At 42.5% G+C, this 17,500-nt stretch overlaps 2 protein-coding genes across 2 annotated transcripts in view; both read right to left on the minus strand.

Annotated features, from left to right (window-relative positions):
* The window catches only part of cpxm2 (carboxypeptidase X (M14 family), member 2), a 45,933-nt gene that overhangs the window by 7,038 nt on the left and 21,395 nt on the right, over nucleotides 1-17,500 (minus strand). Inside the window, 4 exon segments of the mRNA XM_072456816.1 lie at nucleotides 575-698; nucleotides 3,751-3,839; nucleotides 4,754-4,904; nucleotides 6,233-6,317. Coding sequence (XP_072312917.1) covers nucleotides 575-698; nucleotides 3,751-3,839; nucleotides 4,754-4,904; nucleotides 6,233-6,317 — 449 coding nt within the window.
* LOC140368702 (E3 ubiquitin-protein ligase TRIM39-like) lies at nucleotides 12,259-15,731 on the minus strand. Its single transcript, XM_072455735.1, has 2 exons — nucleotides 15,435-15,731; nucleotides 12,259-14,385 (listed from the first exon to the last, which is right to left on the minus strand). Exon 2 carries the CDS (start codon nucleotides 14,381-14,383, stop codon nucleotides 12,767-12,769), a length of 1,617 nt encoding a protein of 538 aa, XP_072311836.1. The 5' UTR covers nucleotides 14,384-14,385; nucleotides 15,435-15,731; the 3' UTR covers nucleotides 12,259-12,766.

Genomic DNA, 17,500 nt, shown 5'->3' on the forward strand with positions numbered 1-17,500 from the left:
GGGAGAAACGCTCGAGAAAGACTCTGGAGATGATTTAAGGAGCTAAAAACGGCAGAAGATTCTCAGAGCCACGTCACAGGTAGAATATGACATCACAGATCGAGGAGATTCAGAACAGAGTGTTTCTGAGGCTCGGAGGGAGAGGACTTTATCACCGAGATTCATCAAACTGTGAATGAAGCTGAACGTGCTCCAGGTATGTTTGTGATGATGTTAGAACAGGGGTAAAAGCTCCGTAATATGTGTCTTTTAAATGTGCTATCGTCGCTTTAACATTTACACTTTTAGACTCAAAAGCCAATGCACTTATAACGTTTTACAGTTCACTTTTTCTATTTTACAGCTTTTCTCACATGTTTCTAATGTGATTTCAAACTACAAATGGCAAATAAACTAAACTTAGAGCTATTATTTTTGCTATTGTTGCAGTTGCGTTGCATTTGCTCTGATGTTAGCACAAAAGCTAACGGGCTAATGAGCTAATACAAATAACCCATGGGCAGAAAACAAACAAAAAAAAACCTTGTAAACAGGATGAATAAAACGGGCGAAGTGAACGAGGCGCCGCGCTCACCGACTTCGTGCTCTCCGGGGTTGTCCGAGATCTCGATGGCGTAGAGCTTCAGGCCGTTGTAGCTCTTTCCGATGTTGTAGATGCGCGTGATGTTGGGACACATCTCGTTCACCACCTTCATCAGCTGCACACAGACAAAGTGAATCCTCAGTCTGACCCGGAAGAAATACGCCGCGAGTACGTTTGAAGGACATGTTGTCGTGGCGTTTAGTTCGAGGTCTAGTTTTCCGGTCCTGTCCTGGTTTATCGCCGGTTCCAACCCGAAAATGTAGCAACAGAACAACAAGGAGCGAAGTACAGCCGCTAGTACTACTGCTACTGCTACTACTGCTGCTACTGCTACTGCTACTACTGCTGCTACTGCTACTGCTACTGCTACTGCTACTGCTACTGCTACTGCCACTACTGCTGCTACTGCTACTGCTACTGCTACTGTTACTGCTACTACTACTGCTACTGCTACTGCTACTGCTGCTGCTACTGCTACTGCTACTGCTACTGCTACTGCTACTGCTGCTGCTACTGCTACTGCCACTACTGCTGCTACTGCTACTGCTGCTGCTACTGCTACTGCTACTGCCACTACTGCTGCTACTGCTACTGCTACTGCTACTGCTACTGCTACTGCTACTACTACTGCTACTGCTACTGCTACTGCTACTGCTACTGCTGCTGCTACTGCTACTGCCTGCTACTGCTACTGCCACTACTGCTGCTACTGCTACTGCTACTGCTACTGCTACTGCTACTGCCACTACTGCTGCTACTGCTACTGCTACTGCTACTGCTACTACTACTGCTACTGCTACTGCTACTGCTACTGCTACTACTGCTGCTACTGCTACTGCTACTGCTACTAACACTGCTACTGCTACTGCATCTCAGAGGAGGAGTCACTCTTTAAATGACTTGAACCTGACTTGGACCTGACTTGGACTTGAACCTAAACTGAACCTGACTTGGACCTGACTTGGACTTGAACCTGAACTGAACCTGACTTGGACCTGACTTGGACCTGGCTTGGACCTGACTTGAACCTGACTTGGACCTGACTTGGACTTGAACCTGAACTGAACCTGACTTGAACCTGACTTGGACCTGACTTGGACCTGACTTGGACCTGGGTTGGACCTGACTTGAACCTGACTTGGACCTGACTTGGACTTGAACCTGAACTGAACCTGACTTGGACCTGACTTAGACTTGAACCTGACTTGGACCTGACTTGGACCTGACTTGGACCTGACTTGGACCTGACTTGGACCTGACTTGGACTTGAACCTGAACTGAACCTGACTTGGACCTGACTTAGACTTGAACCTGACTTGCACTTGACATGGACTTGAAGCTTAAGACTTCCCACCTCTGCTACTACTACTGACCACTACTATTACTGCTACTAATTATAACATTTAACAAAATAATAACTTCACAAAAAGATGCTAAAAGTAAAGTAAAGACACGGAACTATCTATTCAAATCAAAACTGTGATAGTTCTGTAAAGCCACGAGAGACAGATACAGTTCAAATACTGCACTTATACACAATAAACCAAAGTCATTTTCAGTTAAAACCGCAGTACAAAGTCTCACCTCTCCAATGAAACACTTTTTCTGTGACGGACGAACGAGGGATTAATTGATGTATAAAGTATACATTATGACATAGTACTGGTGGTGCTACTTCTATTACGTCAAGTACTATATCGTAGGTTTGAATATTTTATGACTAAAAAGAGTAGTATATGTCCAAAGAAAGTCCTCAAATACATTAAATATTTATATGTTTAGTACTTTAGTAAGAGTCATTTTTGGCATAACAAAACTACTAAAAAACTGCTATGTACTACCTACTAATAGTACTACTACTATTGTGCAGCACTACTCCGAATACTCGCGCCAAAGGCTAATGCCGTTATAATAAACTGTATTACATAACAGAACCCACTGTAGCGGAGTCACAGAGGAGCCTCGTATGTTTAATAAAGGGGTTAGCAGAGTGTGCCGGGGTCAGAGGTCATCATAAAACTGACCTCTGACCTCCAGGATCTGTTTTAAAGGGCCAATTATGAAAGTTAGAGATGAGGAGACTTCAAAAAGGGGAAACTCATGACTCTGCGTTTGACAAGGAAATTCAGCTTAACAATGTGTACTGGTCTAAAGGTTTAGTCCTGGTTTAGTCCTGGTTTAGTCCTGGTTTAGTCCTGGTTTAGACCTGGTTTAGACCTGGTTTAGTCCTGGTTTAGTCCTGGTTTAGTCCTGGTTTAGTCCTGGTTTAGACCTGGTTTAGACCTGGTTTAGTCCTGGTTTAGTCCTGGTTTAGTCCTGGTTTAGTCCTGGTTTGGTCCTGGTTTAGTCCTTGTTTAGTCCTTGTTTAGTCCTGGTTTAGTCCTTGTTTAGTCCTTGTTTAATCCTGGTTTAGACCTGGTTTAGACCTTGTTTAGTCGTGGTTTAGTCGTGGTTTAGTCGTGGTTTATACCTGGTTTAGTCCTGGTTTATACCTGGTTTAGACCTGGTTTAGTCCTTGTTTAGACCTGGTTAAGTCCTTGTTTAGTCCTTGTTTAGTCCTGGTTTAGTCATGGTTTAGTCCTGGTTTAGTCCTCGTTTAGTCCTCGTTTAGTCCTTGTTTCGTCCTGGTTTAGTCCTGGTTTCGTCCTTGTTTAGTCCTGGTTTAGTCCTTGTTTAGTCCTTGTTTAGTCCTGGTTTAGTCCTGGTTTAGTCCTGGTTTAGTCCTGGTTTAGTCCTGGTTTAGTCCTTGTTTCGTCCAGGTTTAGTCCTGGTTTAGTCCTGATTTAGTCCTTGTTTAGTCTTGGTTTAGTCCTTGTTTAGTCCTGGTTTAGTCCTGGTTTAGTCCTTGTTTCGTCCTGGTTTAGTCCTGGTTTCGTCCAGGTTTAGTCCTGGTTTAGTCCTGATTTAGTCCTTGTTTAGTCCTGGTTTAGTCCTTGTTTAGTCCTGGTTTAGTCCTGGTTTAGTCCTTGTTTCGTCCTGGTTTAGTCCTGGTTTAGTCCTGGGTTCTCCTGGTTTAGTCCTGGTTTAGTCCTGGTTTAGTCCTTGTTTAGTCTTGGTTTAGTCCTGGTTCAGTCCTGGTTTAGTCCTGGTGTATACCTGGTTTAGTCCTGGTTTAGTCCTGGTGTATACCTGGTTTAGTCCTGGTTTAGTCCTGGGTTAGTTCCCACCTGCCTCATCTCTTTGTAGTTGTGGTGTCTAAAGTCCAGCTCGTCGGTGGTGATGACCTCGTTCCTTCGGTGATAATAGTTATTTGGATCTGTGACAAATCGAACAGACAAATATGACACGTGAGGGTGGGAGGGGCATCTGACACACAGGGAGGGGCATCTGACACACAGGGAGGGGCATCTGACACACAGGGAGGGGCATCTGACACACAGGGAGGGGCATCTGACACACAGGGAGGGGCTTCTGACACACAGGGAGGGGCATCTAGCACACAGGGAGGGGCATCTAGCACACAGGGAGGGGCATCTAGCACACAGGGAGGGGCATCTGACACACAGGGAGGGGCATCTGACACACAGGGAGGGGCATCTGACACACGGGGAGAGGCATCCAGTCTCCTTGTGTCCGTCTGTCCGTCTGTGAGAGTCGGATCTCTCCTTCACTGGAACTCCTCCAGGTTTCTACGCTTTTTTCCCAAAGAGGTTTTTTTTGTAGTTTTTCCTGGCCGAGAAGGAGAGTCTAAGGACAGAGGACCCTGGGACATCGTCCCTCGCCACCACAGACATTGTCTGACTTCATCGCCACCACAGACATTGTCTGACTTCATCGCCACCACAGACATTGTTGATTCATTTCTCCCTGTGGCCCTCAGAGGCAACTGTTGTTGTGATTTTGGGCCTTACAAAAATAAATTGATTTGATTTGATTTGATTTGATCTGACACACAGGGAGGGGCATCTGGCACACAGGGAGGGGCATCTGACACACAGGGAGGGGCATCTTACACACAGGGAGGGGCATCTGACACACAGGGAGGGGCATCTTACACACAGGGAGGGGCATCTGACACACAGGCAGGGGCATCCTGACACACAGGGAGGGGCATCTGACACACAGGGAGGGGCTTCTGACACACAGGGAGGGGCATCTGACACACAGGGAGGGGCATCTGACACACAGGGAGGGGCATCTGGCACACAGGGAGGGGCATCTGGCACAGACCTGGCAGAGGACAGCCCAGGATCTCCGCCCTCAGGCAGACTCCGCCCTTTTTGAACCAGGACTGGGGGTTGATCCGGAGGTACCGGGCCACGACCGGACTCGGGAACAGGTTTCGAACTGGGATTTCCTTCTCCCAGTTTCCCTTAAACACCTGAGACAAACACACACCAGAACATTAAAGGCACCGGCTGAAACATCCTCAATATCCAACAGTCTGATTGTACACAAGCATGAGTATGATTGTACATAAACATGAGTATAATTGTACATAAGTGTAAGTATAATTGTACATAAGCATGAGTATAATTGTAAGATAAGATAAGATAAGATATTCCTTTATTGTCCCACATGGGGAAATTTCATTGGTGCAACGCAGGAAGATACAGAGGTAGATACAGAAGAACAGAACAGATCACTTATAGGACACACGTTTAAGCATAATTGTACACAAGCATAAGTATAATTGTACATTATCTGTAAGTATAATTGTACATAAGCATGATTATAATTGTACATAGGCATAAGTATAATTGTACATAAGCATAAGTATAATTGTACATAAGAATAAGTATAATTGTACATATGTGTAAGTATAATTGTACACAAGCATAAGTATAATTGTACATAAGCATAAGTATAATTGTATATAAGCATGAGTATAATTGTACATAAGCATGAGTATAATTGTACATAAGTGTAAGTATAATTGTACATAAGTGTAAGTATAATTGTACATAAGCATGAGTATAATTGTACAAAAGTGTAAGTATAATTGTATATAAGTGTAAGTATAAGTGTACATAAGTGTAAGTATAATTGTACATAAGCATGAGTATAATTGTACATAAGCATAAGTATAATTGTACATAAGCATGAGTATAATTGTACATAAGCATAAGTATAATTGTACATAAGCATGAGTATAATTGTACATAAGCATAAGTATAATTGTACATAAGAATGAGTATAATTGTACATATGTGTAAGTATAATTGTACATAAGCATGAGTATAATTGTACATAAGCATAAGTATAATTGTACATAAGCATGAGTATAATTGTACATAAGTGTAAGTATAATTGTACATAAGCATGAGTATAATTGTACAAAAGTGTAAGTATAATTGTATATAAGTGTAAGTATAATTGTACATAAGCATGAGTATAATTGTACATAAGCATAAGTATAATTGTACATAAGCATGAGTATAATTGTACATAAGTGTAAGTATAATTGTACATAAGTGTAAGTATAATTGTACATAAGTGTAAGTATAATTGTACATAAGCGTGAGTATAATTGTACATAAGTGTAAGTATAATTGTACATAAGCGTGAGTATAATTGTATATAAGTGTAAGTATAATTGTACATAAGCGTGAGTATAATTGTATATAAGTGTAAGTATAATTGCATATAAATATACATGAATATAAGTATAATTGTTGATTGTGTCGGTTCTTTGGGAGGAGCTCTCACCAGTTCCCTGGACTGGTTCTTCAGTGTGGTCCACGAGTGGCTGTCGTTGCTCACCATGACCCTGTAGGAGGTCACCCAGTCGCTCCTGCCAACGAGAACCATGTAAGAACTGCACCATGTAAGAACTGCACCATGTAAGAACTGCACCATGTAAGAACTGCACCATGTAAGAACTACACCATGTAAGAACTCCACTATGTACGAACTACATCATGTAAGAACTGCACCACGTTAGAACTCCACTATGTATGAACTGCACCATGTAAGAACTGCACCATGTTAGAACTCCACCATGTAAGAACTGCACCATGTAAGAACTGCACCATGTAAGAACTCCACCATGTAAGAACTCCACCATGTTAGAACTACACCATGTAAGAACTACACCATGTAAGAACCACACCATGTAAGAACTACACCATGTTAGAACTCCACCATGTAAGAACTACACCATGTAAAAACTCCGCCATGTTAGAACTCCACCATATTAGAACTCCACCATGTAAGAACTGCAGCATATAAGAATTACACCATGTAAGAACTCCACCATGTAAGAACTCCACCATGTAAGAACTGCACCATGTAAGAACTGCAGCATGTAAGAACTCTACCATGTAAGAACTGCAGCATGTAAGAACTCTACCATGTAAAAACTGCACCATGTAAGAACTGCACCATGTAAGAACTGCACCATGTAAGAACTCCACCATGTAAGAACTCCACCATGTAAGAACTGCACCATGTAAGAACTACACCATGTAAGAACCACACCATGTAAGAACTACACCATGTTAGAACTCCACCATGTAAGAACTAAACCATGTAAAAACTCCACCATGTAAGAACTCCACCATGTAAGAACTGCAGCATATAAGAATTACACCATGTAAGAACTCCACCATGTAAGAACTCCACCATGTAAGAACTGCACCATGTAAGAACTACACCATGTAAGAACTACACCATGTAAGAACTGCAGCATGTAAGAACTGCAGCATGTAAGAACTCTACCATGTAAGAACTGCAGCATGTAAGAACTCTACCATGTAAGAACTCCACCATGTAAGAACTCCACCATGTAAGAACTGCACCATGTAAGAACTGCACCATGTAAGAACTCCACCATGTAAGAACTCCACCATGTTAGAACTACACCATGTAAGAACTACACCATGTAAGAACTACACCATGTAAAAACTCCACCATGTTAGAACTCCACCATATTAGAACTCCACCATGTAAGAACTGCAGCATATAAGAATTACACCATGTAAGAACTCCACCATGTAAGAACTCCACCATGTAAGAACTGCACCATGTAAGAACTGCAGCATGTAAGAACTCTACCATGTAAGAACTCCACCATGTAAGAACTCCACCATGTAAGAACTCCACCATGTAAGAACTCCACCATGTTAGAACTCCACCATGTAAGAACTCCACCATGTAAGAATTGCACCATGTTAGAACTCCACCATGTAAGAACTGCACCATGTTAGAACTCCACCATGTAAGAACTGCACCATGTTAGAACTGCACCACGTAAGAACTATACCACGTAAGAACTCCACCATTTTAGAACTCCACCATGTAAGAACTCCACCATGTTAAAACTCCACCATGTAAGAACTGCACCACGTAAGAACTGCAGCATGTAAGAACTCCACCATGTAAGAACCGCACCATGTAAGAACTCCACCATGTAAGAACTGCACCATGTAAGAACTCCACCATGTAAGAATTCCACCATGTTAGAACTCCACCATGTAGGAACTCCACCATGTAAGAACTCCACCATGTTAGAACTCCACCATGTAAGAACTGCACCATGTTAGAACTGCACCATGTAAGAACTGCACCATGTAAGAACTCCACCATGTAAGAACTACACTATGTAAGAACTGCACCATGTAAGAACTGTAGCATGTTAGAACTCCACCATGTAAGAACTGCACCATGTAAGAACTGCACCATGTAAGAACTGTACCATGTAAGAACTGCACCATGTAAGAACTGCACCATGTAAGAACTGCACCATGTAAGAACTGTACCATGTAAGAACTCGTTTGAACTGCACCATGTAAGAACTGCACCATGTAAGAACTCCACCATGTAAGAACTACACTATGTAAGAACTGCACCATGTAAGAACTGTAGCATGTTAGAACTCCACCATGTAAGAACTGCACCATGTAAGAACTGCACCATGTAAGAACTGTACCATGTAAGAACTGCACCATGTAAGAACTGCACCATGTAAGAACTGCACCATGTAAGAACTGTACCATGTAAGAACTCGTTTGAACTGCACCATGTAAGAACTGCATCATGTAAGAACTGCACCATGTAAGAACTCCACCATGTAAGAACTCCACCATGTTAGAACTACACCATGTAAGAACTACACCATGTAAGAACCACACCATGTAAGAACTACACCATGTTAGAACTCCACCATGTAAGAACTCCACCATGTAAAAACTCCACCATGTTAGAACTCCACCATGTTAGAACTCCACCATATTAGAACTCCACCATGTAAGAACTGCACCATATAAGAATTACACCATGTAAGAACTCCACCATGTAAGAACTCCACCATGTAAGAACTCCACCATGTAAGAACTGCACCATTTAAGAACTACACCATGTAAGAACTACACCATGTAAGAACTGCAGCATGTAAGAACTGCAGCATGTAAGAACTCTACCATGTAAGAACTGCAGCATGTAAGAACTCTACCATGTAAGAACTCCACCATGTAAGAACTCCACCATGTAAGAACTCCACCATGTAAGAACGCCTCCATGTAAGAACTCCACCATGTAAGAACTCCACCATGTAAGAATTGCACCATGTTAGAACTCCACCATGTAAGAACTGCACCATGTTAGAACTGCACCATGTAAGAACTGCACCATGTTAGAACTGCACCACGTAAGAACTATACCACGTAAGAACTCCACCATTTTAGAACTCCACCATGTAAGAACTCCACCATGTTAAAACTCCACCATGTAAGAACTGCACCACGTAAGAACTGCAGCATGTAAGAACTCCACCATGTAAGAACCGCACCATGTAAGAACTCCACCATGTAAGAACTGCACCATGTAAGAACTCCACCATGTAAGAATTCCACCATGTTAGAACTCCACCATGTAGGAACTCCACCATGTAAGAACTACACCATGTTAGAACTCCACCATGTAAGAACTGCACCATGTTAGAACTGCACCATGTAAGAACTGCACCATGTAAGAACTCCACCATGTAAGAACTGCACCATGTAAGAACTCCACCATGTAAGAACTACACTATGTAAGAACTGCACCATGTAAGAACTGTAGCATGTTAGAACTCCACCATGTAAGAACTGCACCACGTAAGAACTGCACCATGTAAGAACTGCACCATGTAAGAACTGTACCATGTAAGAACTGCACCATGTAAGAACTGCACCATGTAAGAACTGCACCATGTAAGAACTGTACCATGTAAGAACTCGTTTGAACTGCACCATGTAAGAACTGCATCATGTAAGAACTGCACCATGTTAGAACTCCAGCATGTAAGAACTGCACCACGTAAGAACTGCACCATGTAAGAACTGCACCATGTAAGAACTGCACCATGTAAGAACTGCACCATGTAAGAACTGCACCATGTAAGAACTACACATGTAAGAACTCGTTTAAACTGCACCATGTAAGAACTGCACCATGTAAGAACTGTACCATGTTAGAACTCCAGCATGTAAGAACTGCACCACGTAAGAACTGCACCATGTAAGAACTGCACCATGTAAGAACTGTACCATGTAAGAACTGCACCATGTAAGAACTCCACCATGTAAGAACTGCACCATGTAAGAACTGCACCATGTAAGAACTCGTTTAAACTGCACCATGCAAGAACTGCACCATGTAAGAACTGTACCATGTAAGAACTCATTTAAACTGCACCATGTAAGAACTGCACCATGTAAGAACTGCACCATGTAAGAACTTGTTTAAACTGCACCATGTTTGAGTTGTTTTAACTGATCAATTTAAATTGATGAGCTCAAATATGATAGAGGTGATTCCACAGCTGTTACCATAGCAACCAGACTGTAAACAAGAGCCAAACTCCACAACAGTTCTGATCTGACACACAATAATACCATAAAACACCTTTATTAACAGCGTAAACTGTCTCTGTGTCGCACTGTTCGGCCGCGCTTATTTTATCACTTGGTTTACGGATCCGCCGCACTTAGATTATTGATTTCTGATTTATGAAAATTGTATAATTTTTTTTATAAAGTACTGCAGACAACGCAAAATAGCATTAAAAATTATATATAAAAAGTGGTATTAAGTCAAAAGATAAGAGCACGTGAAGCAATTTTTCGCCAAAATCCTGCGGGAGTAATTTATTTTGAAAAGTATTGTACATATTATGCGCGATGCATCATGGGTATTTAAAATGGCGTCACACAGTGGCCAGTGTTTCACATAAACGTACTTTCTGATCTGGAGTCATATCGTCTTGTATATGCAAGTGGTGATGGGATGATACAGGTGGAGATTTACTAAACAGACACCTGCTCGTGATGAAGCCTCTGGACTCCTCTAAAGTGATGAAGCCTCTCCAAAGTGATGAAGCCTCTGGACTCCTCCAAAGTGATGAAGCCTCTGGACTCCTCCAAAGTGATGAAGCCTCTCCAAAGTGATGAAGCCTCTGGACTCCTCCAAAGTGATGAAGCCTCTGGACTCCTCCAAAGTGATGAAGCCTCTCCAAAGTGATGAAGCCTCTGGACTCCTCCAAAGTGATGAAGCCTCTCCAAAGTGATGAAGCCTCTGGACTCCTCCACAGTGATGAAGCCTCTCCAAAGTGATGAAGCCTCTGGACTCCTCCAAAGTGATGAAGCCTCTGGACTCCTCCAAAGTGATGAAGCCTCTCCAAAGTGATGAAGCCTCTGGACTCCTCCAAAGTGATGAAGCCTCTCCAAAGTGATGAAGCCTCTGGACTCCTCCAAAGTGATGAAGCCTCTCCAAAGTGATGAAGCCTCTCCAAAGTGATGAAGCCTCTGGACTCCTCCAAAGTGATGAAGCCTCTCCAAAGTGATGAAGCCTCTGGACTCCTCCAAAGTGATGAAGCCTCTGGACTCCTCCAAAGTGATGAAGCCTCTCCAAAGTGATGAAGCCTCTCCAAAGTGATGAAGCCTCTGGACTCCGCCAAAGTGATGAAGCCTCTGGACTCCTCCAAAGTGATGAAGCCTCTGGACTCCTCCAAAGTGATGAATTCTCTGGACTCCTCCAAAGTGATGAAGCCGACTCCTCCAAAGTGATGAAGCCTCTGGACTCCTCCAAAGTGATGAAGCCTCTGGACTCCTCCAAAGTGATGAAGCCTCTGGACTCGTCCAAAGTGATGAAGTCTCTGGACTCCTCCAAAGTGATGAAGCCTCTGGACTCGTCCAAAGTGATGAAGCCTCTGGACTCCTCCAAAGTGATGAAGCGGACTCCTCCAAAGTGATGAAGCCTCTGGACTCCTCCAAAGTGATGAAGCCTCTGGACTCCTCCAAAGTGATGAAGCCTCTGGACCCCTCCAAAGTGATGAAGCCTCTGGACTCGTCCAAAGTGGACGCTGTTGAAATGTCAACTCCGCTGTTCATACTCAGAGACTTCGGTGCCAAATTAATCAAATGTGTTCTTTGACATTTATATTTTTCCTTCCTGTCGCCATATTTCCTCGAATTATTATATTATATATATTATATAAAAAAAAACTTTTGAAATTGAAATTATATTTATATTTCGGCCGCCTGTTCAATATATTTCATTAAAAAATCCGTAAACCAAGTAATAGAATAACTACGGCCTAAAGAGGGACAGAAATGACTTAAAGAAACGACGATGCTTTAATTACATTTATTTAATTACATTTATTTAACTGTATTTATTTAATTACATTTATATAATTACATTTATTTAAGAGCTTTTAATCAAACGTCATAAATCTATCAAACGTCCAGAGCTGCTTCAGCCAAAACAAGATTAACAATGAAACAAAAATACAGTTTAGTCCTGGTTTGGACCTGGTTTAGTCCTTTAGTCTTTAATCTCCTTTTGAATTCAATGTTTGTTCAAACGCTTCCTCTTTTTAAATGAAGTCTTTATTTGTGAAAACGCCCTGTTTGTCCTGACCTCTGACCTCTGACCTCGAGCCAACATGGACGACAAGAAGAAACAGATGAAGCGATGGAAAGTTCAGATTTTGATTAAACATTTAAAACATTTCCTAATTTCTAGACATTTTTATACAAATATTTAGTTTGCTCAAAGCCGAGACTTGAACCCAAAACCCTCTCACAGGAGGTCACCATGAACAGGATTCAAATAAAGCTTCAGACATTTCAAAAGAACTGAAACAATAAAGAGAAGAACTTTGTACTTTCAGTCCAAAATGGAGTCAAAAGGTTCCACAGTTACATTTGACTGAAGTTCAGAACTTTTATTCTTGTTTTAGTCACTTTGACCTCTGAAAGTCTAAACTGCAGTGAGGACCAGAGGAGCAGAGTTTGAACCTTTAGCATTGTTACTGGGACTGAAATATGGAAACAGTTTCTCTCTGAAGCAGCAGCTGCTGAAGGAGAAGAGAAGATCTGCAGAATCTGCATCATAAAAGGAGACCAGACCCTCACCATAGTCCACAAACACCCCGACCTTCTGAGGAGCTCGCTGCAGAGACAGAGGGACAAGAAAGTCTGAACAAGCCCCGTACTTATCTTTGTTTCTCAAGATGATGCACCAGAATCCATTTTTAGGAGTCAGAGTGAACTCTCCCTTCCTGTTGATGGACTCTTGGGCCACTCCTAAATCCCACTCTGTTTTCCCTTTGACCTGAACCTCAAAGTAAAACCTGCCTGAGGAGAAACTCTGCTTTCCCAGAACACAAGGCCAAGGATCAAACCTCAGAGGAGAATCTGGGAGCTTCTTCCTCACATCTCCACAATGAACCTGTTTGAGATCTTCAGACAGAACGAGATCAGGATGAGCAGTGTCTGGATCCAGAGTGACGTCCACCACAAACTGCTTCACTCTCTTCAGCTCAGCTTTAAACACTTTGTTAAAGTCTTCAGAGAGATGTTTCTCCAGCTCAGACAGAGCCCGGGCTGCACTGCCCTCACACGTCTCTGGCTCAAAGCTCACGCTGCTCCACTCCTTCAGTCCAGCAGGGGGCGTGAGTGCAGGGCAGCTCTGTAGAAAGTGGAGGGGGTCTTGAGAGCGTGAGAGCCGCTCCGCCTCAGTGCTGCTCTTCTCCAGCTCACAGATCTCCTGTTCCAGCTGCTGCACCAGCTCCTGGGCTCGTTTGTGGCTCCGGCTCTGCTTCTCCTGCAGCTCCTCTAAGAACCGGTCCTGACGCCTCTGAACAGACTGCATGAGATCAGTGAAGGCCTGCAGCCCCACAGCCCTCTCTCTGTGAACCTCTGTGTCACTGAGCTCCACACAGCGCTGGATCTCCTGGACCTTCAGCCTCCTCTGCTCCACCATGTGCTGGCTCTGAGCCTGAGTGTGCAGCAGAGAGGACCTCCTGCTCTCACACGCCTCCTCCAGAGACAACAGCTCATGGTTCTTGTGCTCTAGAAGGCCACACAGGGTACAGACACACCTCTGGTCAGTTCCACAGAAGAGCTCCAGGGGGCGCTGGTGTGTGGGACACATCCTGTCTTCCAGGTTCTCCACAGGCTCCATCAGCTGGTGTCTTTTCAGCCCAGAGACTGTGAGATGAGGCTGGAGGTGGGTCTCACAGAACGAGGACAGACAGACCAGGCAGGACTTCAGGGCCTTCAGCTTGGGCTCAGAGCAGACGTCACACTGGACCTCACTAAAGGTCATGTTCTCCATAGATCTGCTCTTGTTCCTGTCCAGTTTAACCTCTGAAAGCAGCTCTCGCAGCAGTGTGTTGACGCTGATCTCAGGTCTTCTGTCATAGCTCCTCTTACACAGAGGACATGTGCAGGGGCCCTCAGGGGCCCAAGCCTCACTGATGCAGCGTTTGCAGAAGTTGTGTCCACATGGAGTGGACACTGGCTCAGAGAACACCTCCAGACAGATGGAGCACAGGAACGTCTCCTCAGAGCTCCTTTCACTTGTGGAGAACATCTCTGAAACACAAGGTCAACATCAGTGACTCTAAAATCAGACATTTCCACCAGAAAAGTCAAACACCAGGAGGAAAAGAGAGAAAACTGAACCAGACCGAGTCCAGACCGAGTCCAGACCGAGTCCAGACCGAGTCCAGACCGAGTCCAGACCGAGTCCAGACCGAGTCCAGACATGTTGAACATGAACATTTTGCTTCATAAATCTGGTTTCTCTCGTGTTCTGTTCATCTTTTTCTCTCCCACATTCAAACGTCAGAAGATTCATGGACTAATCGTGACTAAACTAGTGTTTGAATCATGTTCATGTTTGTCTGGACTAAACAGACTCTAAAACACAAACCAAAAGAGCTTTTAGAACAAACACAGAGACATTCAAGTGTCCAAAAAGAAGAAACATCAAGAATAGACTTTATTCATCAATATTCTCTGTGGAGAAGCTTCAGTCACATATTTACACCTTTATCTGCTTCAAAATGTCTTTAAAGTCTCAGAGTTCAATCAAATAAAGGTTTAACAAGTCACTTCTAAAAGAATGATTTCATAAAGATTTAAAACAAGCTGTTGAGTCTTGGTATTTGGAGAGAATCAAAGTATCAAATATATTGATAGATTTAAATCCTCTTTACATTCTGCTCCAGTTTCACAGTTTGACATGAAATTCTAATAAACTTTTGAACTTTCATGAGTAAAAACTGTTCCAGCTCCACATTTGAAGAGAAAAAGAACAAAGACAAAATGGAGGACTTTAAGTTTGACTTTCACTTCCACAGAAATGACATTTATTGCAGTTTATTTTGATATTTGACAAACTAATGTTGAGTTGAATGAAAGAAGTGGTGACATAAAGTGCAGGATTGACAGCAGCAGCAGAAGTTTTCTCTTTAGTGGTATTAAATAAGAATAAGAGTGAGAATCACAGTGTAAGTGTGTGAAGCAGAAGAGAAATGGACCTGGAGCAGGACCAAGTACCAAACTACACCACCAATAGTAGTAGTAGTTGTAGTAGCAGTAGTAATAGCAGTAATAGTAGTGGGCCTAGTAACACTGACCTGTGCTGGAGCAGATTGTTGAGGGTTTGAAGCCGCTGAGGTGCCTTTGAGCAAACGAGTGTTTCCTGCTTCAGTCTGCGACAGCAGAGGGAGGAGTCAGGGAGGGAAGAGGGAGGAGTCAGGTAGGGCAGAGGGGCGGGGCACAGGTGAGACAGGTTTATCTGGAGACTCTGGTTCTGGCTCTGATCATGTGACGATGACAGTTTAAATCACACTGTACAACATTGTAAACGGCTCTGGAGAAACTACAAAAAACACAGTCTGCAAAGGAAGTAACAAAGTACTGCAGTACAAGTACTGGAGTCTCCACACATGTCCACACGTGTCTTCAGAGCGTGTTCTTGTTCAAATAAAGCTCTTGGTTGGAATCATCAGCTCTGTGTTTAAACTGTCACATCCACAATGCCACAGACGAGCGAGTTCAGGTCAGAGTGCACTTTGTAACCACGCCCCCGAGCTTTAAAGGGCCCATCACACCTTTATACCATTGAATAATGTTGACTTTATCTAGTGTGTTTATACCTGTCGCACATATAAATGATAGTTTTACTCCAATCGAGCAGGTATTTGTGGAGAAAACGTGGAGAAATGAGGAAAAAATGACAGGAAGTGGAATTAAAAACCTACAACAACAGCTATAATAATAATACATTTTATATTTTATATTAATAATAATAACGATAATGTGAATATGTGTCAACGAGAGAGAGGGAGGGAGGAAAGAGAAGGACAGGGAAGAGTGGGAGGGAAAGAGAAAGAAAAGAGTGTGATGAGGTAGTGAGAGAGAGAGAAGAAAAAGAGGAAGAGAAAGAATGAGAAAAGTGTGAGGAGACAGAGGAGAGGTCGAGGGAAAGGGGGAGGAAAGAGAGACGGGGAGGGAGAAAGGGAAGAAAAAGAGAGGGTGATGTTTAAGTCCATAAACCGAAGGAGCGAGAGCGAGTTTAAAGGGCGGACGCCGTTGTGCCCTTGGGCAAGAGGGGGAGGAGCTCGGGAGTGGAACCCACGACCTCTTCACTGGGAGGACGAGGCGGGAGAACCAAGAGCAAAGTGAATACACGTTCTCGTCTGACTCGTTCATGAAAAGCCCCGTTCACTTCATTCATGCTACAACGAGAGTGTGGTTTCCGTGGTAACGCAGGTGCAGGTCATGTGACGCGGTTATTTTATTACTTTGTTTACGGATCCGCCGTACTTAGATTATTGATTTTTTAATTTATAAATTTTTCTATAAATTACTGCCGACAACGCAAAATAGCATTAAAGGAAATATAAAAAGTGGTATTAAGTCAAAAGTTAAGAGCGCGTGAAGCAATTTTTCGCCAAAATCCGCAAACCTGTTTCTCGCGACTTTTCCACGCACCGCTCGTAACAATATTATATATTATGTTTTATGAAGAAAAAATCTTTTGAAATTTAAATTATACTTGTATTTATATTTCGCCCGCTTGTTCAATATATTTCATCTTAAAATCCGTAAACCAAGTAATAAAATAACCGCGGCCTAACTGGTAAAACAAATTAAATTAACTAACGCAGGGGTTTTAACAACGCAACATTTGTCTTGAAATAAAAATACTAAAGTTATTTTTTTCATTATTATTTTCTGTTTTTTACAAACCAAAGTTCAAAGTTCCAGTTCCAGGATGGGTCAAATCCAGAGGACACATTTCCCAGGGTTTTGAAGTATCCATAACTTTAGTCACTTCTACTAATAACTAATAAATGTCAAAGAACGTCAAATAAAAGGAGCAAAAAAAATGAATGTGTGTACTATATGTGTATGTGTGTACTATATGTGTATGTGTGTACTATATGTGTATGTGTGTACTATATGTATATGTGTGTACTATATGTGTATGTGTGTACTATGTGTTTGTGTGTACTATATGTGTATGTGTGTACTATATGTGTATGTGTGTACTATATGTATATGTGTGTACTATATGTGTATGTGTGTACTATGTGTTTGTGTGTACTATATGTGTATGTGTGTACTATATGTGTATATGTGTATGTGTGTACTATATGTGTATGTGTGTTCTATATGTGTGTACTATATGTGTATA

This window comes from Eucyclogobius newberryi, unplaced genomic scaffold (genome assembly GCF_026437365.1).
Source record: "Eucyclogobius newberryi isolate DKJ021-1_F unplaced genomic scaffold, fEucNew1.0.hap1 SCAF_20, whole genome shotgun sequence".
NCBI lineage: Eukaryota > Metazoa > Chordata > Actinopteri > Gobiiformes > Gobiidae > Eucyclogobius > Eucyclogobius newberryi.